This window comes from Lepisosteus oculatus, chromosome 26 (genome assembly GCF_040954835.1).
Source record: "Lepisosteus oculatus isolate fLepOcu1 chromosome 26, fLepOcu1.hap2, whole genome shotgun sequence".
In the NCBI taxonomy this organism is placed as follows: Eukaryota; Metazoa; Chordata; class Actinopteri; order Semionotiformes; family Lepisosteidae; genus Lepisosteus; species Lepisosteus oculatus.
Window position 1 is genome coordinate 5,279,140 of NC_090721.1, and position 27,224 is coordinate 5,306,363.

General features: G+C 38.1%; 1 protein-coding gene across 13 annotated transcripts in view; it reads left to right on the forward strand.

The window, feature by feature from the left end:
- Nucleotides 1-27,224, forward strand: part of auts2a (activator of transcription and developmental regulator AUTS2 a) — a 319,096-nt gene that overhangs the window by 68,728 nt on the left and 223,144 nt on the right. Inside the window, exon 1 of one of the 13 annotated variants that reach the window (XM_069184567.1) lies at nucleotides 20,648-20,950. The exons of the other annotated variants lie outside the window; for them this stretch is intronic. Within the exon in view, the coding sequence (XP_069040668.1) occupies nucleotides 20,903-20,950 (48 nt within the window). The 5' untranslated portion in view covers nucleotides 20,648-20,902. Of the gene's footprint in view, nucleotides 1-20,647; nucleotides 20,951-27,224 lie in introns of those variants that run through there. 13 annotated transcript variants of the gene reach the window in all.

Here is a 27,224-nt window from a genome sequence, read left to right on the forward strand (position 1 = left end):
AAGTGGCTGACCCCCCCCCTCCCCCCCCCCCAAAAAAATGGTAGAATCGAAAGAAACGTTTTTTTAGCTGTGGCATTCAGAGTTTTTTGGTGATGTAATTGTATCTGTGTGAAGCCCGGAATTATAACAGAATCTGATAGATCAGTGGCGGCAGTTTGGAAAAGATGTCAATGCTAGTCTTTGTCTTTTTGGCTTAGTTTCTTGGAGAAACTAAACTGTCTTCATGTGCGGAACAATTTGTCTGGTGAGACAACAACAACAAAAAGATGAAAGTGGTTTATTTTATGCAGATTGACTGTTTTCTTCAGTACTGACCTGTTTTTATGCAGTTCTGAAAAAAAATTGGGAGACCATTATGGCTTACTGAATTCAATTTACATCCCATCATTTCTCGTATTATACTGTCTCTTCTTTTCAACTGCCTTTGATGTAATACAAAGAGGTTTGGGGTGTTTAGTTAAGATGTACATTGAAACAGGTGAAAATATACTAAAACCATTTTGGGGAAATAATTGCACTTGCAGCAATTATTATTTTTTCAGGTGTCGTTCAGCGTAAGACTATCCCACAGCCCATTTTGTTGCTAATTGTAGTTATGGATTGGAAATGAGAGCCTAGTCTGTTTGGTTTAAAAAAACAACACTGCTTCGCTTTTCCACAATGTTTTAGATCTCAAATCTCAGATCTCAGATCAAGTGTAGATTCTGGTCTTTTTTTATTTAGGCTAACCTGCTCCTTGTGGTATGTAAATATCAGTTGAAGAGCCATTGCTCGAGCTTCTAAATGTACAAAAATATTATCATAAACAATACCGCAAGTATATTTTAATGATACCCGTGCATGAAATTCTCCAAATCTAAAAGTATGAAATTGTAAGTTGAACTTGCCGAAAAGTGCAAATATAATTTTATATGCAGTATTTATGCACCAAGAGAACCAAAAGGTTAGGGGAAAAGGCCATGGAACTCTCAAACAGACAATCATGAGTTGTAAAATTCGACAATATGTAAAAACAGAAATGTTCTGCTTATGATGTATCATAAAGGCTGCATTAGTTTAATTGGAATATTCTACAGACAGTGGAGGTACAGTATGTGGAATGATTTTCATGGTGTTGCTTATGGTTGACTTGAGCCAGTGACTTGGGAGGGTCAAAAGGTGGCAGAAAACTGATAAATGACAAGATGGACATTTCTCACCTGTTTCTGTGCAGCAAGGAAGGTGGAGCCATTAAGGATGATGCTGTTTAGGGAAATCGGACATGCAGATGCTCTTCAGACACAAAATTCTTTACAGTTTTGTTTCAGAGTAATCTTTTCTTTTTCTTAATCTTTTCAAGAAAAAAACCCTAGGAGCTTAAAGCAGAAACAAAAATTGAATGTATGTAGTTTTTTTGCACAGTGTCCCATGTACAAATTGTAGCTTCACTAATTAAAGTGTTAATAATAGTAACGTGGTGATTTTCTTATTAATGAAAGTCATCCACTTTAAACACTTGGGTATTTGTGCCCTGTTTCAATTCAGGAAACATAGTGATTGTCACCTCCGCTATCTCTGTACAAAATTTAGAACAGAGCAAGAGCAGAATCAGTATATCTTTTTTTAGAATTAACCAAGATTCCCTGTCTGGTAAAAAAAAAATGTGACATTCTCTTGATTTTACTTGCATTAGTGTATAAAGTTTCACTGTTGTCAGAACAGTGTCCAGCATCGTATGAGACAGCCTTACTCTTTAGATAACTAGATTGAGGCCACTCTTAAAACATGGCATGGAGCAACATACTGATTTTTGTCCTGCACTGATAAGAAACTGGAGCCATCCCAGGTGTTTAATTGTCAGAAATATGTACTGTTTTTTGAAAAGGTGTCACTTTAGTGTTAAAAAAAGAATGATGCTGAAATATATCACTGTTCTAAAGACACTGAAGAGGTCCAAATTTATTCAATGTGAAGGACCTAATTAGTAGGAATGAATTAATTAGCAATTAAAAATTAATTTGACTATGTAATGAAACCGTATGGACATCATTTCAAGCGGTAATTGTTTGCATGCATTTGAGACATCATAGGGGATTAAAAGTCCATGTTTCACAAATACGCAGTTGGAAAATTTCGACTTCACTACTGTACAAGCTTTACAGGTTCTGGATAAAAACCTAACATTTGCATGAAATTAGAGCAAATTGTTACACAGAAGCTGAGTAATACGCACTGCCATTTTATTTTCATTCGGGGAGCTTTGTTATGGAAAGCAGCAGCAGAAAAGTTCCATTTCTTTGGGAGGTAGGACTCAGGATCAATATTAAATGCCTGTTTTTGCAAAAAAAAAGTGAAAGTGAATTTTATTAACCTAAAATGAGCAAATTGGCAGGCATGACTCTGTGCTTACATTGTCTGATTAACTGGTTACACATCCCCCACACATACAAATGTACTCACCCCCCCTGGTTGTTAAAATGAAAACCAAGCAAGTCAGTAATATTACAGCAGAGTGAGGTGTTTGAATGGCTGTGCTGGGCTGCCAATGTGACTCGTTTTGCTGTGTTTCCTCTGCTGTGTCATGCAGAGCAGCCCATCTGTGCTTGCCGTGAGTTACCGTGGAACAGGTTGCCTCTGGAGGTAGGGCTGTTGCTAGTTGTGTTCTCCAATAAATACAGCTTGATGTACATCCAGTGACATGTTGTAGAACAAAGAAGAGCAAGGCCGCTGGGAAAGGATGTCAGTTCCACCTGTTGACTGTAGTTTGGCTTTTTGTCATTCTTCAATGTGAGCTTTCTTTCCTTCCTTTCCTCTTTTGAGGCTCAAATAAATGCTCCTTCATTCTGTAGATACAAGAAATGTCAGTTTAGCTTTTAAAACGAGTGCCGCTGCTTTTATTTCCCCTTCTTGGTGTGTACAGGTTACTTCTGACATGACAGTATTTTGACAGCTTGAGATTCAAGACCTTAGTTCTGTCTCTTAAAGCTGTCAGCTGAGGAGCCTTTTGAAGGCTATTTTCTGTAACGCCTTCATTTTCATTTGTAAGGAGAGTTTCTGAGAGCAGTGGTGTTTGGAAAAAGGTCATTTTCAATCCAAAGGATTTCAGTCGAAATGTCTTATTTGGTAGACACTTTACAATTGTCAGACCCTACACAGCAAAAAACATACAGTACATCTGCCAAATTCACAATAATACTGTGATTTAAAAAATACTGAAATTAGATTTATGTTGGTAGAATCCTTTGGTAGAAGAGCTACTTAAACGCTACTACACTGCATTGCTGCACTATAATAGAGCACCTATAGAAGTGAAAACTGAGGGTTTTTAAAGTTAACTGTATATCACAGTCTGGCTTACTTTTGTTGTTTAAAGTTTTGGCTTACCTGTGCATGACTTTTTTGAAAGCAGCTTAAAACACTGTCCAGAAATATGATGTACAGTATGCAGTTATTCATGTGCGTTTTTTGTGTAAACTATGATGTTTTCCATTTAATCGTTATATTGTTGAGGGATCTCAGATGTAAAATAGTCACATAACTGGATTTATTGTGTTTCACCCTGGCATTTATTTGCATGCGATAGAACTTACAAATATTATTTTTCTTTCATACATCCTCACTACAGGAGGCCTTGATCAGGATTTCTTACATCCTGGAATTAGCAAAAGAATGTCATTCAATTGGAAGCTTTTAGAAATATTTGAAATGTGTTGATGATCTTAATGGACTTATTATGTCTGTTATTAAATATAATGATATTTCATTACTTAGATGAAGATCCTGCATAGGTTTCGGTCGCGTTTGCCATTTTTACTGTATATGTGTTCAATGAAAAAGTACTTCACCTGCTGAATAGAAGTTTGCACAAATGGCTGGGTTTAATAAATGTATCATGTTTTGAATGTCATCCCAATGTATATTTACATTGCATATATTTTATAAAGAAAGTACTAGAATATTGAACTCCTAAGACATAAGCAATAAAAGGATCAAATTAAAGAGATCCCAGAATTTTTCAGTGTGAGATCTCCAGTGACTTAAATGCTTATGAGTTAGAATCTGCTATCCCATTAGTTAAACTCTACTGCTATTTTAAAAGCTGCGATGACTTTTGACAAGTCTAGGCCATCACGGAGCTGCAAATAGTTTTTTTTTTCTGAGAGGAAGCCTCTTTTGATGTGTCAGGGTTTTTTAAGAGGGGAAAGGCTTAGAGTCACACAGCTGTTAATGTGAGTCATTTTCCACTTTTTCACATTAAAGTGCTTTTCCTGTCAAGAGCTGCGATTTGGTTATAAGAAGAAGCTTGTTAACCAGGAGGTTGGAAATCACAAAGGCAAAGTAAATTGTCAGTGCAGGCATGTGGTACCCCTCCACTTGTCACTCAGACAGCTAGCAATCAGGGAGCGACAGCCTATTTGTAGCAATTAAGCGCTGACCTTGTAACAGAGTCCCTAAACTTCTTAATCTCCTTTGCTTTTGGCTTTTTTGAGAAAGTAATTGTGTTGATAATTAGTTGTCTGTCTTAGACCCTCCCATTTGGAATAGACTGCTGTTAATCAGCCTCTCTCCAAGCTCTGAAATGCCTATGCAGCTCTTTCAGGGCAGAGTGAACCAGTTAAATGAACAATGTTTCTCACTGATGCCACTGCAAGTTCACAGGTAGAAGACAGCTTAGAGGTTGTTTTTATATGTAAGCAGGAAAATGCTGCATGTCTCAGGCCTGTCTAACACTTGCAATGTTTAGCCACTTAAGAATCCTGGTCATTGTCTATGAATGTCACAGGTGTGCACTAGAACTGTCTGTACAGAGATAAGCCTGCACTTTTAACAAACAACGGTACTGGTGGAATGTAGGAGTTTTGGGCCATGTACGGGTGGCTTCCAATATGCAAGAGGGAAAATCCAACAGAGGAGGTGTTGTCTAGTGGGAGTATCCGTCACCAGGATATTCCTTTGCTTATTCACTGTAGTGTGGGATTCTCTCCAGTTGTTTGTTCGGATTTCTGTTTGCCTTTGGTGTGTTATACTTGTATTCATCTTGGGCTTTGCGCCAGTGATGCTGTAATTAGCTAAAATCCATGCGTCATGTGCCAGTATCACCAACAGCAAATAAAAAGGTTAAACAGTTGTTCTACAGTATGCAGACATTTTTATAATCAAAATGTAGAATGGCTCCTAGTGTAAAAGGAGATTGTTAAAGTGATGTAACTCCTCTGGAACTGTTAAGCTTCATTTCTTAAGGACGTAGCCTGTTGGCGTAATTTTGGTTTGTCTCAGTTGTGCTGGTCTAGACCTCAGAGGTGCCAGAGATGATGGATCAAATCCAAGGTGCAGCAACTGTGTACATTATATAAGCCTTACCTCAGGACTGTGCAGTTCTGGTCCTGAAGCCCTGCATGTTTTCATTCCAACGCCACTTGTAACGAGCTGGTCACTGTCTTAACTAGATCAATGGTACTGTGACAGCTTCTCCCACCTTCTTCAGGTGCTGCTTTTTTAAAGAGACCTAGGAAACTTGTAGACACACTTGCCCTCCAGGACCAGGAATGGTCACCTCTGCATTGCATGAAAAGTAATGAAATCAGAATTAAATGAACTTACCTATTCATTCTAGATTGCCCTCATGAATTGCGTTGTCATCTGCATTTATTTCTTTGATGCAGAACTAAAATGAGAGGTATATAGAAACTAAACTGTTATGCTGAGTCAAGCTTGATATCTTGTCTACAACTTCCAGTATTGTGTATGTTTTGATCTAGGTTTTGAAGATCAACAGTATTATTATTATTTTATATATATTCTTGAGTACATTTTCCCAGAGGCTTCTGTTAATGGACCACCTGGGCTGCAGCCATCTATGTGAAATCTTTAAGTGTTCGATTTCTGGTTGAGTAATAGGTTTTAATAAGGTGTATAATTGCTATGACCCTGCTCTTTGAAGCAACCAAAGAGCAAAGACCACAGAGTCTTTCTCGGTATAAATAATAATAAAGCACATCTTGGATTGGATGGCTCTTTGCACAGTTACACTGTAGATAAATCCGCTGTGCAGCATCTACCAGAAGAGACAAGACCATAAAGTTCCGTGGCTGGAATGTTTTTTTGTGTAGTTTAAAGTTTGTCTTTACAATACAGTTCTATTGAAAAGAAGAAAAAACATCTGAAGAAAATATGTGAGCTTTTATGAGAGTATAAAAGAACCAGTGAGTGGAATTGGGTAGGGTATGACCTTTTCCTCCAGGGTCCTCGAGTTGCATCCATCTTGTGTCATGAAGAACAAAAATACTTTCTCATTCCATGTTGTTGTCAGTGCAATATGGCATCTCACAGGTCAGCATTCAGAAACTGTTAGACTTGTTATAGCATAATTGTTTTATTATTTTGTCTTTAAAGTCAGAAAGTATCATCTTTATTGTGTTTATTACATATTTATATATACTGTGTGTGAAAAGCAGTAACATGGAAATACTGCGTATGACAACTGAAGATAATTTCTACAAATGTTCTCTAGTTAACTGATCTGACAATGTCATTGAGCCATTTCTTTACATGATCTATGCTAATGTGTTCAACAACATGGCAGGGCAGCTTGTTCCATTCTTTCTTTGTGAAAAGTGTAGTACCTCCTATAGCACATTGCTCTTTGAAATTTGTACTCCCCCTGGGAATGTCTGTAATTGGCATGCATTTTGAGTTTCTGGCCTTTATATCATTTCTTTTTATCCAGTGCAGCTGTGTAGACCTCTCATAAGAGTACAGCACTGTAGTTTGTTCCATTCCATCATTGAATGGATGAAGAGCTTTTATGGAAAACATCAAGTTCCATCCATAAAACACTCAATCCATAGAGAGGTATGTCCAGGGAAATTCAGTTTCCAAATTATAAGAGCACAAGTAGAGTATTTCATAGCACTTAATGTCAGAAACGTGTGCTGCTTTAAATTATTTTTTATTAGAAAAGACCTATACACTGTTTTGTATTATCCGTTTACAGACTACTTAAAACTGTCTCATCTATCACTTTGTAGTGTTAAAGGCACTTAAATAAAAGTGTGTGCAATTATTACCTGTAACGTTCTTGAGCACTGGTCAGTCACTTGGTTTTATATTGATAGGTATTTCTAAACAGCATTGCATGATTAGTTCATGTTAAGTTTTCGTCTTATAATTATGGGTTGCTGGTTTCATGAATGGTGTTGCATACCCTTAAATGTTAACAATGGAGGTATTGCAGGCTAGGTGTTTTTTCATATACAGTATCTTTGTGATTTTAAAATAAAGTATTCTAGATGCTTCCTCCAATAAGTGGTATTGTATAGCACCACTGCCTTTAGCTATCAGACGATTCACATTGTGAATATTCTAGTCCAGTACATGTAAAGGAAAGATGACAGAGTGGATCGGTACAACTAAAAATAAAACGTTGTGGAAGAACTGCACTGTGCAATCAGTCAAAATGGTAAGGCTTACGCTCTGGAAGATTTCTGCCATGGTGGAATGAGTGGTTGCAGTAGCATCATTCAAGGGGACATGGTTTATTGCACTTAAATCATGAAACCCAGCTGCGTATTTGCTCAGCCTACAAGATATGAATGCTTTGGTGCTTAAGGGTGTGATTCCTTCATTTTGAAAAGCTGCCTGCTGAAAATATCCATTTGAAAATGAAGACAGCTTGGGTAAGAGTTCTTAATTATGAATACTCTAGGCTGGTGTAGTTGGGTAGTGAGTCATTTGAGAGCCTTCTGAGCCTTGTCTGTGAGGCTAGCCCTTACTCCACCCTCACCGTTCAGCCTCATTTCTGACCTTCCACTTTCAGTGTCCAGTGTTTGCACTGCTACCCTTAGTTACCCAGATTTAACCATTATGCTGCTTGTGCTTTTCAATAAATGGTCGGTAATTACATTGTATTATCATGAATGCTTGTCCTCTTGAAATGTACTACTTCTTCTGTTGATGCTCTTTGAATCATCTTTTTTTTTTCATTTCACAAATGAAAATCATTCTAGTTTTCCAGCAGGCCATTTATTAATCTCCTATTGATACAGAGGTTGCCCTTCTGTTATTACCATTTCAGGATTTAAATGATTTGTCACTTATTGCTGATAATCCCTTATAGCAGTTAATAGCTCTGCTACTGTTAAATTGACAGTAGCAATTGGGAAGAATATCAATGGTTGTGATTTATGTGGCGCCCGATAAAGATTCCTTATAACCACCAGCAGAATGTCATTTCTTAGCTAATTGCCTGTAATGTAATCCTTTGTTGCAATATCAGTCGACAACAGATCGTGTTACTAGAGAGCATGATTAAATTTCAAAACCCTGGTAGAACTACACACACAGCGGGCATATCATTAATGATTATTGTTCGGGGAATTTCACTTGATTACTGTTTATTTGCACACGTCCTTTTGTTTTTCCTTGTCATTTAAATGAATCAACTTGAATGAGAGGATTTTATTGACTAGGGGATTACTCTGACTTTGAAATGTGGAAAAATAATTTGATTTAGAATGATAGTGTTTGTCATTGCTTATTGTTTGAAGGCTATATAAGTAATCTTTCAGTGTGCAGTTAAATGATGCTTTCAGACAGACAGGTTAGTCCTCTTGATTTAGCAAGAGCATAGTGTACTTTATTACTCACAAGTCCTAAGTAGCTGAGTTGACTCATATTCTGTCATTTCTAATGCAACAGTGTTTACATTGCTAAAATTCTTTAAGAACATCTTAATGCAGCTTCATACTAGTACATTTTCTTCTAGTAACACTGCACTGTTTTTAAGGCCCAGCTGAAAAACAAAACTTAATTAAGTCCAAATGTATTTAAATATGCTTATAGATAACCAGAAACAGATGAACTTTTGGGAAAGTGCTTTGTGTCTGAATGTGGATTAAATAAAGTGTAGTTTTTCTGAAGTTTTGAGTTGAGCTTGTAGAGGTCAGAATTAGGTCATCCTAAAGCATTCTTTTTCTTTTAACGGTCATCACAGCTTCAGGAAGAAGAGGTGGCCTTTTCCATTATTGAACCATAAACATTTTTTAAACCACACAGTGGATTTGACCAGCTGGCTGCCATTTAAAAGAACATTCCTCTGGAAGTTCTTTTACTAGTGCAATAACAAAGTGTAAATGGTCATCTGTCTGTGAAACAGACATACGTTTTGTATACAGTACATACAGGTACTGTACATTATATCCTTTTATCAGGGCAGATTTGTATTTGCAGTGGTTGGGTTTTTTTCTCTCTCTTTTGGACATGGAGTCTTCATCTGATACTAGCTGTTTGACATCATTCTTCATTAATTTGTTGCACTTTGGATTCCATTAAAAAGAAAAATAATTCTAATGGATATTAAAGTCCTTTTCTTCCCCAGTGTGATTTGTTTTCCATGCGCCAATGCATATTTACACATTACTGCTACACCAGGGGCAAGTGGGTCTATATGCTCTTTAAGACAGAGGAAGATGTTTGTTTAAACTGATTTGTAAAGGGTAAAACCATAAAGATTTCTAAAGGTTAAACCCTTAACTTGTGGGCAAGAGCTCTTTAGTTGCTGTATTATATAATTGGTTAATTGAATGTGTTTGTAGTTGGCAGCTGTGTTTGTACACTGGATTCATACAGTACCTGTGCTCATCCTGCACAAATTCTTTGGAAAGATTAGAAAGACAGCACAGAATGAATGTAACATGTTTGAAGTGTGAAGAATACCCAGGTTACGATTGCTAGTATAACATCACTGATTTTGGGAGAACTTGCAAGTGGTGTAAAAAAAGTACTAAATGAAATGGGGTCAAGGTAGATTTAGCTTGTGAGTGATCAGTATGAGGCACAAAGGAAAAACAAAGTAAGCATTGTAAAAACCAGTGAACATGTGATAATTCACAATCTTAGATGTAAATGGATATCATCACTGGGTTTGCATCACTGAATTTTTGTTCAAATTATCCCCACTTTACTGAATCAAATGACCAGGAGGAGAATCCTTTTGGAACTCTTTTAAATAATGAATTACATGAGTTTCATCTTCACTGTTTTTGTAGCCTGTAGGCAGATTGCTGTGGTACTGTTCATATATTCCCCACTCATTTCAACAGCTGTTGAACATCAGAAGGGTTCAATCTTATTGTTAACGAAACTGCTTTTCTACCAGTGCTCACCACTTTACCCAAGTCTTGGGGGTTGTACGTAAAGTTAATGATATATGACCTTCAACTAAATCTTTTAGACCCTTACTGTGTACTGCTGCACATATTGAAGGCACTCGAGCACACTCCTTAAATGTAGTATTGATTATCTAGCACTGCAAGGCTGTTGTACCAGCAAAAGCATACCAGGGAAAACAAAAAGAATAATCGCGGAAGAAAATCAAACAGTAACTACATTTAAGAAAACAGGCAAATCTGTTGTGTGATTTTGTGACAGAAGAACGAGTGGGAGTTTTTTCATCCACTGTCCATTCTGCTTAAAAAACAGATTTTTTAGGATGTATTTTTAGTATGTACTCTGCAATAATCGGAGTATTTTGCACAAGATGTTCCTTTTATTTAGATGCAGTGCGTACCCTTGGCGATGAATTATTTGGATGAAAGTGTACTAAAACTGTGGGGAAAAAAGGACAAGGTACCAAATTTTATCTCCTGTCTATTTTACTCTTAAGTCTAATGTAATGTTCAAGAAGGAAACATAGATGTACTACAGATGACACTTCCAGCCTAACAGCAGTTCAAAATGTCAGCATTTAGAAATTTCCTGTGCATTCTCGGGAGTCCGTGAAGAAGTGTTTCCCACCTGTGTTAGCAAGCAGGCCAGGCTTGCAGCAGCTCTATCTTGGCTTTAGGGTGTCTTTCACACGACATGAGAGGTGAAAACAGTCATCTGTCTCTACCGCACCTCCGGGCTCACCCACTGCACCCTGGGAAACCATGCATCTGCTAGCCAGTTTTTGTGTCATCCTCCTTGTCTGTTGATCCGTGTCAAGAGCAGGCATGCAGGAACCAGCTTCTGTCTTCTCCTGTTGCATCTTTTTGAAAAGCGACGCGTGTGCAATATCCCAGAATCTGAGTTCAGGTGGGATATTTCACAGTGTCACTCTTTCTAATGGTTGAAGAATTACCTAGATTTTCCTTCTTTGAGTATCTGATTCATTTTTCAAGTATAAACACATCAGGCTTAACGGTATGCCAGTCGGTGAATAGTTTTGCTTTCGTGTTAGGAGGCACATCTCGTCATTCCTTCTCAAATTTTGCCACATGACGGAACTCTTCTTTTCTACAAATAAAGGCACAGTGAGAATTATTTTCCTGTTGACACTGCCTTATAAATGCAGGAGAAGGGTCAGGCCTGCATTGTCCATTGAACTGACAGTTTGCTGTACTCAGTAAAGTAGTAGCGTTTGTTGATGCTGAACAGCAGCGGCTTTTGGACAATTCAGAATTCCATTCAACAGAATCCGTCTTAAATAATCACACTCGTTGGCATCACTGTATTTTGTTTTATTCCATTTTTGTATTTCAAATGGTGTTTTGGCTCCCTCTGCAGTATTTTAAAGAGAAGTGCTTATATGAAACTTTAAGCCCTGAGTAGTGAGAGGAGGCTTAGTGGAGCTTAAGCATCATGATTTTAAAATATATCATGTGATCACAATTAAGTGCATTTTGGTCTGTATAAACAGCACAATGTCTGCCATATGCTTTACTGAAGTTAACATTTACTTAATTCAAGCATATGCTTAGCTAAATACTCTTTAATGAAATCCCTAATGAGCCATTACTTAGTATGGTTTCATTTTCTTGTTAGTAACAAAGGTGGTATATACTGTGGGAACATGCAGTGTTGTCCTATACAGTACTTTCCACTTGTGTTATTAGATAGCAGAAGATTTCTATAAAATCTAGAACTAATTTAACCTCATCCAGAATATTTGACTTTGTGAAATAGGAATTCTAGCTACTGTCATCAGTAATAAGAGGAAATCACCACCAGAACAAATGAAGAACAAAACAAAAAAGGTGGGAAATGCAGAAGAACATTTTTTCCACTTAGTTTATTGAATACAGCTGTATTAGAATTTGAAGGTTCCATTGAATTTTAATAGTGTTTTAGTTCAGAGCTGATTTTCTCTAATATGTGCCACCAGTGGGTTATGAGAGTGGTGTTGTTAAAGTGAACATCCCTTGGCATTTAGCTATTAAGCGTAGCGGTGGCTCTGCGGCTAAGGATCTGCGCCTGTGGTTGGAAGGCTGTGGGTTCGAATCCTGCAGCCGGCTGAGGAATCCAACTCCGTTGGGCCCCTGAGCAAGGCCCTTAACCCCAGCTGCTCCAGGGGCGCCGTATAAATGGCTGACCTTCTCTCCCTGTATGTGTATCTCATGGAGAGCAAGTTGGGGTATGCCGAAAGACAAATTCCTAATAAAAGAAATTGTATATGGCCAATAAAGTGATTTTATCTTATCTTAAACAAGTCTTGAAAAAAGGATCTTCTTTGCAGTTAAGTGAGCATTTATCTCTTGCCATATACATCTATTTAAAGGTAACAATCACATCTGCTGGTAGACTGTTTAAAAAAGGATCTGATTTTAACAGCACAAGTATAAGATGCTAAAATGGGTGGATGTGTTGATTTTAGTTTGTGTTCATTTTTAGGTACTACAGTAAAACAGTTCTGGAAATCACACCCCTGTTTTGAGTTGCACTAACATTTATGTTATGATGCATAAGATGTAAGTTTGCCAGTAGTTGCAATAGGTTTGTCTTTAAATGATATACAGTATTTGTATGTATTATATATAATGTGTATTTTAAAGACATATAAGATAAGGTATTCCTTTTGTATTTCTTCTTTCATGAGCCTTTTGCAAACGTGTCTGGCACACCTTTAGGCGCAGTCAGTTTTAAGCTAATGAGTTTTAAGTTTTAAGTTAATTTTAATTAACCAATTACAAAGTTCAGGGTCAAATATTTAAATGCTGAAATAATATATTTTCCTTTTTTTCATTGGTTTCCAATGTGATGCATCAAACCATAATAAAGTGAGTACCGCATTGCAGCTTATGCGTTTCTTGGTGGTGTAAAGCTCTATGATACAATCTGTTCTTTGCAATGAGGACTTTCTTTTTCCTTTGACCTCAGCCACAGTACCACATGGCCCACACAGACCATATGGTTTCTTCCTGGGCGAGCGATCTGTCTGCGGAGATTTCACTGGAAAAAGAAAAAAAAATCAGTGCGTGAAATTGGAGTGATCTCTCCGCACAAATTAAATTTCGGCATAAAAAGCCAAATATAACATCATTCACCCAGACACGGGATAGCTGTTTGTTTTTTTCTGGTCTTGGAAACCAGACATTGTGGAATGTAGTTGTAGTAGGTCTTCAAAAGAAAATTATATCCTGCAGTAAATGGACATATGGCTGATTAGCTTAGCATATTTTTAGATTACAATGATGATGTAATAGACGATCTGCTTTTGTGATTTCTGCTTTTGTAGTGGGATATTCTCAAGACACCAATTTGATCAAAAAATGACCAGGAATTTAATTCCATTTTTCAGAATTAGATTCAGTTATAGGTCCATTAGGCTTGCTGCAGTTCCTATGTTTCTTTTAACACTTTTAACACTGATGCTATATAATACAGTATGTATATACATCTGAACCATTCTGCAGATCTGATTTGGAAAATAATACAAATAAAACTGTTTCAGAGGCCATAGACTTTTTAAATATTGCTGAATTATACCGAATTCATTTAAAGACCTCATGTCAATGAAATAGATATAGCACATCTAGACTGTAAAACAAATCTGTGTTCTGTTTTCCATTTTCTCACTATGGAAGACAATAAGAAATATTTTCATTTTAGTATTCTCCACTTACGCAGAGTTTTAACAAAACACTGCAATTATCTTCTCAAACAAGGCCATGGGCACTCAAGTCCTTCATCAGAGCACATCCTATTCCAACTTTAATTTCAGTCACTCAGTGCCGAATTGATGACCTTGACTGTAGCAAGCATATGGTACATGTTATTCTGCTGGAGATGACTTTTGTCTTTTCACAGAGCCAATGGGAATGGCCCAAGTACATGCCTGTCTCAAATCTGCAGATTACATTAACTTTGCTCTTGTATTCGTCTTGGGCACCATCGTCATATCGCTGTTGCCTAGGGAGGTGGTAGCTGTCAAATGTGCTGCATATTCTTCAGTCTGCTAAGCAGAAATGATGCTCAGATCACATCACCCCTCTGTACATATCAACACAGTCCATGGCAGTGGATAGATAGTGGCATGACCTTGGGTAAATTTGCTGACAGTTCCATTTCAAGGTCAGTCAAAATCTTTTTTGTGAAAGATCAAGTCATCCAGAAGATATAACAGACCTTTATTTATTTCAGGTATTCCTACATCTCCTGCTGATTTGTACAGGAGGTTCCAGAATGATGGTCTTTCTCCAAGTGTTCAAGTGCTGTTCCCGTATTTTAAATAAACTTGAAAATTGCAGTGATGTAGACATTTTTACAACTCATAGTTATTTGTGTTGAAAATGAATTAAAGTAATTGACTTGCCACAGAAGCCCCTTATTCTGAAAAGCACCTGTACAAGTATTGAATAAAAGGAAAGGTTGAGGTGGTCTTTTGGAGAACCTGAAATTAGAGACACAATAAAAAAAAATGCTTGGTAGATTATTAAATGAAAACCAAATGAGAACAAACATCAAGACTACATTCAGCAATACAGTAATGATGCAGTCATACAATTTTATTCAAAGATCATGTAAATATTAAGTTTTAGTAGGAGAGTTTTTTCAATCAAGAAAATTAGGAATATTTTACCTCTATTACCAATGTAGAATTATATTTAAATGTGTTTTGTAAATAATTTAGCCAAGTACACAATCATGAGCCTAGATTGCAAAGCTTCCTGTTTTACAAGAAATGAATTATTACAACTTATTGCCTCTGTCACCACTGAGACTTAATATGTGTGCTTGCAGATTATTTTTCTGCATAATCAAGATGTGATTTATCCAGCTGCTGTAGACTGCTGACTGCTCAATGCAGTCTTTCAGGGACACACCAGAAAGTTCCTTCTGCCTTTATCCCCTTCTAACCCCTGCTAAGAAGACTCACTGGGCTCTGACCTTGTACACATCGATTGTGTTTTCGGGTTCACTGGTAGAAAATGGCTCTCACTTGATTCTACATGTGTATAGGGATTCTTTAGGATAAGCAAGGAAAAAAAAATAATGTGAAGGGGGGTACAGGGAGAAGTCTGATCCCTACACAGCCCTGAAGGGATAGAAAATTGAGAAAATAATGCTGTACTGTGCTTGTGTGAGTGAGAAGTCCCTCTCATTGTTCTTTCTTCTTACTGAAATCTGGAAAATGGCTGTCCATTGTGGCACCTCTGCCGGCCTGCTAGAATTCCACGGCTGGTAATGATTTGTGAGCTCCTTTCCCAGGACCTGAAGAGGACACGCAAGGCCTTTACATCATATTCACGCTAGGGTTAGCTAGCCCCTTTACTTCCTGTCTTTACCATTGCTCGCCCTCATCTGCTAGTAATTACGGCCAGTTTATCTTTCTCTTGCCTTTCATTTGATCCAATTCTCACTAAAGACAGAACAGCTGGTGAAGGAAGGGTCTCTGTTGTGGATAAGATGTGTGCGTGCGAAGCTCAGTGAATATCTCTAGTTGAGGAGTTAAACTGGGGCATTAGATATTGGCAGAGCTTGTGCCTGAAACTGAGTGTAACCTTTTATTTTCTCCCTCTGCAGTCTTTCCAATGTCAGTTGCTGTCCTTGAAAGTCATTGGTCACCCAGAAATCTGAGAAACTCGTTCACATTAGATTTCCCCTAAAATAAAATAACCGGCTCTTTTCAACACAACAGAACAGGCGGACCTTTATACAAATGTAAACTGTAAAAAAAAGTGCTGTGGAAATGCAATTCTTCTTCTTTTACAAAATCCACGAAGTGTCTGTGCTGTATGTAAACAGTATTAAAAAATGATGTATTCTTTAAACAGAATTTACACAAAGTATATGAAATAAAAAGCTCACTCAGGGGATATCAGAGGGAAGGTCCAGTGTACAAGAGCCCTTTGTCTGAAAAATACTCTGCTTGTATTCAGTATTTTCCCCCATGAGAAAGCAGGTTATGTCATCACTTAGAGTGCTTTTACTAGCTCTGTGGAATCCATCTACTTGGGAGTGTGGTATAAAATACCATTATGCTCTCAAGTGAAGGAATTCACAAATTAGCCATGTGCAATTTCAGTGGCTGTTTACATTTCCATCATGTGGGTTTCACAATAATAGATCCCTTTACCCACCCGTATTAAGAAGGAAGAGCTGCCTGTTACCATTTTGCCTAGAGACCAGTGCTTCTGTGAACTCTTTTGACGAGTTATTATGACTTTCCCACAACTGCATTGACTGAAATTGCCAGGGTCATTGATTTTGTCATCAGGATGATGCGAATTACTAAGAAACAAAGATTAGAGCTCTGTCGATTTATATCACCATTTCCTCTGTTTCCTCTCCATCAAATGCCTGTAGTTGGCTTGAATCCAGTATGTTCAGGTCCTTCTGATAGTTTAATTTGGTTTAATATGATATCGATGACAGGAAAACATAAAAATGTAGATTTTTATCTAAAAGTAGGGGACAGATTATTCAAGTTCATTTAATAATTTAATAATTTTAGACAATTTAAGTGTCTATCTGTGTAAAATGTTTTGTCACTTAATTTTGTACTTTGTGAAAAACACAAATTATTGTTGCAGTATGAATCATTACATCAGAGTGTCCACAGTGATAATCATATGCATTTCCAGTGAACATGCAGCTCTTAGTAAGGTACATTTGCTATAAGAGACTGACTATTCTCTTGAGGAAAAAAGGCAGTGTGCCGTGCAGACAGTGCCTCAGTGAGTGCAGACATATTAAATAGATCTGTTAAGAACATCATGGTGGAGCTTGCTTCACATGCATGTTCAAACTGCATTAAGCTGTGATTTGACACAGATTTCCCTTGGCTTCTTATGTACAGCATATCATCTTAAGTAGCATCAGGCAGGTAAATCCTTGTGCAAGTTTAAAGGGGAATTTCTAATGTGGCAAGTGTCAGTGTAATGTGTTTGAAGAATCCTTGATTTTCATTTTTTGCTTCCCTTCTCCATTTGATTATGTAAGTACATTTGATGGTGAGCATTGCATCTGCCCCCAAGAGCTTAAAAGATTAAAGTAACCACTAAAAGCATTTAGGAGGAAGTGAAGGGTAAGTTTGCATGAGGGTTCTGCTTTTTCATACTGGCGGTTGAGTGGAAAATTGCAAACAGGCTTAAGCCCTGCAGCCCTGGGCTCAGGAACATCTGGGTGCTGCAGAAGCTGGGGCTACAGTTCTAACTGCGCCGTCGGAGAGCACTGTGCCTACAGCAGAGTCCATAAGGCAAAAAGAGTCTCAGACAGATCATCTTACTGATTCCCATCTAATAATTTTCTACTTGCTGGACTGTTATTTATGTATATTCTGATCTGGGAGCTTTTGCGTTTGAAAACTGGCATGCTTTTAGGTGCAGCAGGACAAAAAAAAGACCCTTCTCCTCGCTTTTAAACTGTATAATTAGACTTTCTCAGAAGGCTTCCTGATACGCTAATGCTGCCATCCCAGTTGTGCTTGCTGTGACTGCAGAAGCCATTCTGTTAGCTGGAGGCTGGGTAAATCACAAGGGCTCTTTATGTATTCTAGTGAGCACCTTTCACAGATATGCAGGTGCCCCAATGACTTTCCTCTGTGTGAACCCAGTTCCAGCTTTAAATGCCTTACAAGTGATAATATGGTTCAAATTTATTCTGTAAAGATACAATTTATTTTTCCATCCCGGTATCACACATGAGGCTGAAAAAAGAAGAGTTGAAGGAGTCTAACCTTCACTGGCACGCTTGCTCTGGTGCTAAAGTCTGCGAGATGGGAGTAGGCAGGCAGTAGTGATTAAACTGAAGCAGCAGGCCAAGCTGCTAATCAGACTGGGTTGAGTCGAATGATGAATTAGACTAAACAGGTTTTGTGCATTTTCAGTGCTCGGGAGCCCATTATATTTATTGACAATGGACGGTAACAATTCTCCAGAGGTTATTTTAATGAAGTGCTGTAATGTCTACCCCAGCAGAGGTCATAACACTCATCTACTGCTCAGTCTAGTGCTCATATTTGAGATGATAATGTCAGGGTGTTCTGCTGTTTAGAGTGTGGAGTGTTGTGCTCTAGAGTCCAGGCAGGGCTTTCAATGGTTTTTACACACTAGTGCTTCTGGACCTTTTACTGCATTAGAGGAGTGGATATTTCAGGGTGGCAAAGATGTCCACGCCATGCATGTGCATCTCTAAATGCAAATGCTTTTCTGCCATTTTCATAATCAATGTACAGAGCTCACTGTGGGGTGAGTAATGCTCTGTGTGGGCAGCAAGCTCGCAGTCACTACCTATTAAAGAACTGAAGTGCACATTAAAAGGGATAGCAACACTGCAATTTTAGTTAATAAGCAGATTGAAATGGTGATTTATTGCACCCCATGGTTCTTCTTGCCAACATGTTTTTGTTTGTTGCTTTGAAAGCTGTGTTAAGACCACCCGCCAGAACTTCTTTTTACGTCAATATGGTAGAATCATCCAGTTTATGATTTTCTCTCTTAGTCGTGCTTTATTTCCACATACTCCAAATGTCTGTAGATGTTTGGGAAAGTCCCGGTTTTGTTAGGCTCACCCTGTGGGGGAAGACATTTTTGTCAACATTTAGAATTGCGGCTAAAAGCTGACATACTGTAGGTCTCTATGGGTATACTAAGGAACCCATTACACAATACATGTAGTGTACAGCCGTTTACAATATATTTGTCAACTGATAACATTTTCATACTGTAAATTTAAGATCAGTTGATAATGTCCTTACTTATGGTGAATTTTAAATGCACGCTTTTATATGCAGTTCGCAGACGTTTGGTACAGTATATACTTGCTAAAGGCTTTTTGCAATGTTCAGTCTGTGTGACATGCAGTGGCTTCCGGCTGCAAAGCTGACACCCTGAAAAAAATATATAATGTACCAGCTTTGTCTTAGGCTTAATATCTTTTCAGCACTCTTGCTATCAGCATTTATAGTATAATCTTTGGTTCCAGAAACAGTCATCTCCTGGAAAATACAGTTCTATATCTTGTGTCTTAAAGCTATTGGCCACATATTTAATTACAAAAATCTGTCATTGTTTTTGTATAAAAGGTGTTTAATTCTGTAACGCATACGGCCACCTGTGAGTGTGTAAGAGCCAGCTTACCAGAGCGGTGACGTCACCGCCCTTCCCTGTAATAGCAGGGCCACAGCCGCTGGGCTGGGGGGAGATCTCTCTTTAGCTCAACAGGCTGGATACCTGTTGAGTGATGCCGGAGGCCTGGGTTCAAGTCCCCGACGGTGGGGGGCCGACCTGATACGGCAGCAGGCGGGGGTGCCCACCTGAACCCTGTAGTGTTACAATACTATGTTTTCCTCCTATTTCCTGGCTATGGTTTGTTTTTTTATACACAATAATGATGCACTATAGCACTCATTCTGTGATACAAACTCACCCTCAATTGAGTTAATTATTTATTTAATTTTATTAGGAATCTCAGTCAATTTTTTACACAGCTAGATCCAGTTTGCCTTTATATAGATGTTTTGTTACCCTCTGTAATAGAAAGCATGTGTTCTGGCTTCTTGAGTGGCCAAATTTGAGTAACTCGTGTGCACTTCAGATCCTGCTGTACATGGCTGCAGTTTGTACCAAGCTCACAAATTGCATAATCATTAAACACAGAGTGTGTATTGTATATGAGCTGTAAGACATTAACAGAGTTGCAGTAGGTAATGAGGGGGGCCTTCTCCTTGTGCTTTTAGAATCCCATTTCCATCATTTTCACAGTTGCCATACGGGTATTCTAAGATTTTATGGAGAGTTGCAGCAATTATTTGATTCATTTAAAAATGTGAGCCTTATTACCAGAGCGGGTGTTTGTATGGCTTACATTTCTTTAGTCCAAAGTAAATTATTTCCACAAAAACATTTGTAATACAGTGCACCAGTAATGGTGGAATGTAATTCCCCAGAAACATCAGCAGCTCCTGATGTATAGAATACTGCGGGTAATATACTTTTTAATCATTTAAAATATGTATTTTTAGTAATCATACCTTTCACAGTTCTAGAAATGGAACATCTCTCTGTTGACCCCATAACTATTTCTGCCTTTGTTTTTATTTTATTTTCTCTTTTTAGTTTCTTTTGTCAGTTCCCAGAAAGTGAACTGCTGTGGCTGGGAGCACTGTCATTACTGGGCGGTGTTGAAGGAGTTAAAGACATGGCACTGCAATCTCCAAATGGGCAGTGTGTTGTCAGACTAATGTTTAGCCAGGTGTTAATCTGTGTCTGGAGGGGAAATGCTGGAATTCATTATTCATTTCATTGTGGGGAAGAGAGAGAGTACTTGGAAAGAGAGGGAGAAAGCAGAATGATAGGGAGAGAGAGAGATGGAAGACAGGGGATGCTGGTCTTTTGGGTCCGAGCCAGTTCTGAAGCCAGCCTCTTGGCTTATTGACATGTGCCATTTGTGATGTACACAGCTGAAGTCCATTTGAGGAATTCTTCTGTCAGACTGCCAGGCTGACAGAGTCGCGCGCAGCCTGACTTACAGGCAGCAACACGGAGAGAGGGAGCCAGTGAGAAGGTTAAACAGAGGGAAAAGGGAAAGAAAGCATTTAAAGAGACGAACATCATTTACTCCATTTACTGCATGCCATTCTGGAGAGTGCTTATCCCTCAGAAACCTTTCTGGCATCACAGATTCCCACAGCAGGCACAGTTTCTTAGGGGCAGCAGGTGACAGGATGATCAAGTCAAGCTGGTTCTATGTCAAGTTCAAGTATGCAGAGAAGGTAAGTCAAGATGTTCTTTTTTCCTCAGCATGATTCGAATTGACTGCCTTCACTCCTGGGTGTTCCTTTCCTTTCTTGCAAATCTGATACTTGAATATACTCTACAAAAAAATTTCCAACCTAAAAAAAGGAATCTGAGGCAACCAAAACAATATTTTAATTATTCGCAAATGATAGACTCTAATCGGATCTTTTCTAGAATAAGACATTGATGTTTGTTGGAGCCTTTTACATTGTTTTGGTCTTTTCTAAGTATTGAATATTTCATTGAACACCTGAGCCTGAATATCTACAGTATTTGCATTGATTTTGATGTCATGAATATGAAAAAGAAACATTCACCTGGAGACATTTGCTGAAGCTTTATAGTCTTAGTTTTTAATCTTTTTTATATAATCAATAAAAATATTTATAATGCGATTACATTTGCTGTAGCTGTCATGTGTTTGTAGATTTAAGATTTGTTGTTGTGCGATTTAAAATTTCTGTGAAGAGTTCTAACTGGTTTCTGAAATATATGCTGCCTTTGACTGTGTTTCATCCATTTATTCTGTAGTGCACTTGTCGTTGCAGAGTGTTTCATTTTGAGTGTATTTTAAAGTGTAAAGTCTATATACCATTAATGTGTTCCACAAGAAAAAACTATGTGAAAACTATGCTCTTTGTGAGGTCTGTTAAGATTGTTTTACAATAATAGTAATACAAAAGGTTGTTTTCATATATGGGTGAATAACTAAAACAACCTTTGTATATTTGTCCTTATGAATGATTATCAGGTGGAACTGCCCAAAAGATTTGAGTTTGATATGCGATTACCGTTTCAATGTGGAGCCTTTGACTGTCCACCTTACCAGATACCTTTTTTCATTAGGCATACAGGACATGAACAAGTGAGTGAGTTCAACTCAGGCCATGTCTGCCTGGCCTTTCTGACTTGGAACAGATGGACCTTGGGGCCAGTTTATCACACAGCCTCATCATGGAACTTGGGGTGCACCACAGGTCCCCAGGTCTGATTTGAAATTGGGGGGTAACCAGAGTGCACTCTGACAGTCTTCTGGAAGCACAGCTTTGCAAATCATGCAGTGTCAGGCATGACAAGGTACACAACAGAAGGTCTTTTTGGGCTTTAGTTGTTGTTTAAAACTAGCTGATGCTTTGTGTTGTGAGAAACATCTGGCAAAAGCATTCTATCTGTAAAGCGAAAAAAGTGAATAGGGAGGTTGAAGTAGGTGTAATGGATACTGTCCACAGAAGACATTGACAGGCCTACACTTGTGATCAGAATTATTCCTAGTTTATTGACTTTTTTGAATGTTCTGGCACTGCATGGCCAAGATCATATTGTGTTAGACATACCTCAGTGCTGATGGGGAACAGACAGTGTGGGGACCAGGCAGTATTCTCCAGCACAGCTGGCTTAATGGTTGTCTTTCCTTGATAGGGTGGGGAGGGTTTAGTTAATTTGCACGTAGTCTAAACGGTAATACTCTGTCGTCTTTTTTCTTCTTCTTTCCTCTTCAGTACAGCATCATGGACTTACTGAATTCAAAATTCCCAGAATTGTCTATATTTAGAGGCATGCCAGAAGAAATCTATCCAAATCATTGCAAACCAAAATTTAGCAAGAACAGCCATCCAGATGCCTTAACCATTGTTTCTGGTATTGTGCCCATTGCTCTATATTGGACATCTATGCTTCAGTCTTGTATTCTGTTACTTCCTACAAATGAATCTGGTCTGGTACAGCTTTGGTTGCTAGACATGTGTTTATCATCAGACTACATCACCTTCACAATTACAGAAAACACCATGTAGACTGTGGTTTCAGAAATGTTTGTGTTATTTCATTGCTGCATTCAGTCTAAATGTAAATTTCTGTATTTCGTTAGGTAAAATACAAGCCTTTTTTCATTTGTCTGGCTTTAAAATGCATGTGTTTTTCTTTGCATTTTTACATTGCCCGCAAGTCACCCTGTGCCATTTCTTCCAATCAATCTATGTAATCATAAAGATTCACAAATTGCTTATCTAGAACTGAAGAGAGCTCTCTGTTTCTAATTGTTTCTTCTCCAGGATATCACGTTTCATGCTGTGTAGTATACAGTATATGGTGGTATTTACTTTCTCCCTGTTACATTGTGCACTGGTCTTTGGTATTTTCAGCCCTGGTGGTGGCAGGTTGTTTAAGTTTCAATGCAGTGCGTTATTGTATCTTATCCTGGCTGGAATCTAATGTATCTCAGGAGAAGCCACGAGGCAGCTTAGAGAACTGTCACTAGGGTGAGGATGGTGATACTCTGTGAAAATGAAAACTGAAGCCAGGGCTGAGACTTGTCAAGCTGCCTGCTGTGCTGTCGAAACACAGCTCCTTGGTTACATGTCCATGGTTTAGTTATTACCACAGATGTCTCCTGTGTCAGGGTATTTACAGGACCAGGGAATGTTCAAATGGTTAGGGCTCTTGTTTGAGGTTTTTGTTTGAACTTGTGTCAAGTTAGAGCTCTTTCCAAGAACTCAAAATAGTGTGCATTCTTGGTACCCTAGGAAGTTCAATAGGTCTCCATAGTTCATCAAAAAATTGCTTAGACTTTTAATGTTTTGTAGCGAGTGCTCTCACAAATCTTGTATGAGGATGGCTCATGGAAAACTCATGGCACAGCTAAAATAAAACTTCACCATCCAAGCAGGGGACAGGAGACATGAAAGATGAAGGTAACAGGGCAGGCAGTTACATACTGTATCTATGGGCTTGCTAAGAAATGCTTAGGCAGATTGGAACTCATGACTGCTGCAGTGGCAACGATTTATCACCTAACGATAAAGTAATTGTTTATTTCCAAACGGATCACATTTAAATGATTACAGGCATTCTGAGACACAGGAGCTGTATTTATTTATGTATTTTATTTTTGTGTCCCTGGGTGTATTTCCTAGTTGAAAGTGATTCAGTACCATTCTATGTATAATTTTGTAATCTAGAGACTGTCAATATTAATAAAAAGCCCAGTGTTCCGTCCCCGAAGACGGTTCCAATTCACATGAAAATTGATTGAATTCTATTCCTGTTCCTGTAGAGTAAGGAAGTAGGGGGGTCTTCTGTGTTACAATTTCTGTTCCCTCCTTGCTCTGAGATTTCCTGCACAAAGGGCTGATTGACAGAATAACTCTCAGTGCTATGTAAAAAGGAAGAGACCTTAAACATGGGGTTCAGAGTAACAGTTTGACAGAGAGCTACTTCATATTCTTGGCTTTGACATAAACTGTTCAGATAACCACGCTTCAGTTTCTTTTTAGGCTAGTAAAATGCAGCTAGTGAGATAGAAACTCCTGCTTCATAGACAACTTCTGTACAGTAGCATATTTCTGTTGTTGCACACGGGGTTAGCTTTGCTTTGGCGGTTTTGGTTGCATTTTAAAAAATGCACAAAAGCAGAAACGGTATCCTGTAATTTGCAGTGATAATTTTGTGATTTGGAAAGTAAGAGGGTCTGTTGCTGATTGAGTGGAGAACAGCTGATTTGTTTAACTTGATAGAATAATTGGAAATAATGTATTTTTTATGTTTATGGTGTGTTCAGGGTCTGAGGGATACCAAGAGTAGAAATGTTTTTTTTTGCCATTTTTGTGCCTTTTATACATTTAGAAATTCCTTTATTTTCTTCATTTTTATGGCAGATATAGAAATAAATGATGGCGGCTTCAATGTATTGCTGCTTGAGAGCTGAGAGTTTAAGCAGACCGCTTGTGTCTGTTCTGTGTCATCAAAGCTGAGATGATAAAATTTAAACGCGCATATGTGAGGAGTAAGATCCCAGATTTTTAATTCTTATTTAATCCCCTCAATTTTCTTATCCAGATGGCCACACAGCCTTAACAATGATAATGTGAGAGGTCTCATTAAGTTACATTAAGTTAAAAATCATTTGTCTGTGGAGATTATAACACTGCTGCCCCATGTTTCAAAGTGCATTGTGCCTGCGGTCATAATATCCATTATCGCTCTCCGTCTCTCGCAGACTGATCAAAGTGCTGTTGAACACGATCACAGATTACAACCACATAAAAAATAGTTTCATTTTGAGTACCAGTGAGGTATTGTACAGTAACATACAAATGGCAACTTTGGCCTCGAACACATTACCTGCCTATATGGCTTAATATAAAATATAAATTTTTCTTTGGCCCATTTATTACAGGCAGATGGGCAGAAAAAAATGTAAATCGAGAAGCAAGATGGTTTGCATTTTTGATAATGCGGAGAAGAAATCTCTGCTTTTCTCAAAACAATTGCTAAAGGTAATAGCATCTTAACTGTATATCGCCAATAAATATAGTATCTAATGCACTTACAAGAAGGTTGAAAGCTTGGGTGTAATACAAAATTTTTCTGTCTAGCTCAAGATGTGTTTTCCCTTAAAATTGTGGCCTTTGCTTGGGAGTAATGATGTTTAGCTGAGGGTGATCTCATTTATTTATGCTCAAGATGAACTTGAGTAAGAAGCTTACAGAACTTTTTGCCCTGTTTGCAGGCAGGCACGATGCTCTGGAAACGTGGAAAGCATTTAAATTCTTCAACAGTATTTGAAGAGATTACAAGCAAAGCCTAAGCTCCAGATGTTAAAAGCACATTCGCAGTGAGAAAACATTGTACCTCCATGTAAACATCTGTTTGACAAAGGCTCTGAATCAAGATCTGTAGGATAAAAGATGATCAAAGCTATAAAGGAGAAAACTGTTACCACCTCCGCAAGCTTGCAGATGCACTGCGAATTATATATAATCTTTTTCTTTCTGCATTGACATAGAAGAAAACAAGATATAAAACCTAGGCAGCTGACAGAGGCAAAGTGGTGAGCTGTGTATCTCCAAGATCTTCTGCTCCAGTGGGAAGGCAAACTGAGAAAAACATGGTTCTCATCTGCTTTTTAATGCCTGAGTCGTGCCTGTTAAGTGTTCCAAGACAAACAGAGCATTTGAATTTACAGACATTCAAAATGACTTAACATCTCCTTCACACGAACTGCATACTGTTCCACGTACTTTCTGGTAGTAATATTTCTCAGGTTAAATGTCCTTTTTATAACTATTCCTGTTTATGTATAGAGATCATTAAGATTGTGAGATTATATTTTGATTTTTTAGATGTTTGTTGAGAGATTTAAAGTCATATTAGATGTACTCAGAAATGGTTTGCAGTGTATGCTCCTTGTCAAAAATATTTCTGCTTGACTAAGGTTATTATGAAGAAAGGATAATTTGTTGTCCATAAGGTTGCACTTCAGTGTAGGGGCTGCAAATTCATGTATAGACTCTTAATAACCCATAATACAGGAAGAAAATAATATTGCCGTCAATAATCATGTATTAAAGGAGCCTTAGTAGTGTAGTTGCCTGGCTATTGGCAGATATTCTGTTATTTAGAATTAATATAAGCAATTTAAAATTAATAATTGTGTTAGTTATGCACTGGTGAAGCGGGTTTTGCAATTTCTCCCTAGGCTTTTCCTTTGTTATGCATTAGTGTATCTGGGGAAAAAAATCACAAATGACAAATAAAGGACCTTTGTCAGGTCATAGTGTGTCTCCGACATTTGTGGTAACATTATAAAATACAAACTCTACCACGGTATTACTTGGCATCTCTTTCCCCATCTTTTCTGTATTTCTAGTATCCTTTATCATATCTGGTGCGCATATCAAAATCATTGATATTTGATCTTTGAGCATCGGGAGTATATCAGAGTATGGGTGGACTGATAGAAGGTGAAGCTGTTGCCCACTCTTTAAATTGAAGAAGGATCTGTAATTTCAGATTGTATTAAACTCCTTTGCTTCTTGTAAAGGATATGTACTTACTGTACACACTATATGCTAAAATATGTTTGCCATGCTCTGCTATTTTTCAAGAAATAATACACCGTAGCTGCAGTTAAAGTAATTAATTAAGGAAGTGGCTTAACGTGCAGATGTCATGTCAATAGAGCAGAACACTAAGCATTTCTCATGAAAGAATGTGTTGTGATCCGTGTTGTTTATTTATTTTTATTGCTGTGCTGAGCTCTAGATTCCCCTCTGTAACTGATCATTTGGATAGTTCCCATAGTTTTGGTGCCTTCTGCCCTGATGTAGGCTGAACCTGTACCCAGTTTTTCAATACGTCCTCTGTTATCAAACTTCCACACACGGGGTCACCCACACAGGCTGGCAGTGGGGCAGAGCTGTGGGAATGCTTTAGATTCTGCAGTGATAGATCACATGCCCTCAACCTTTA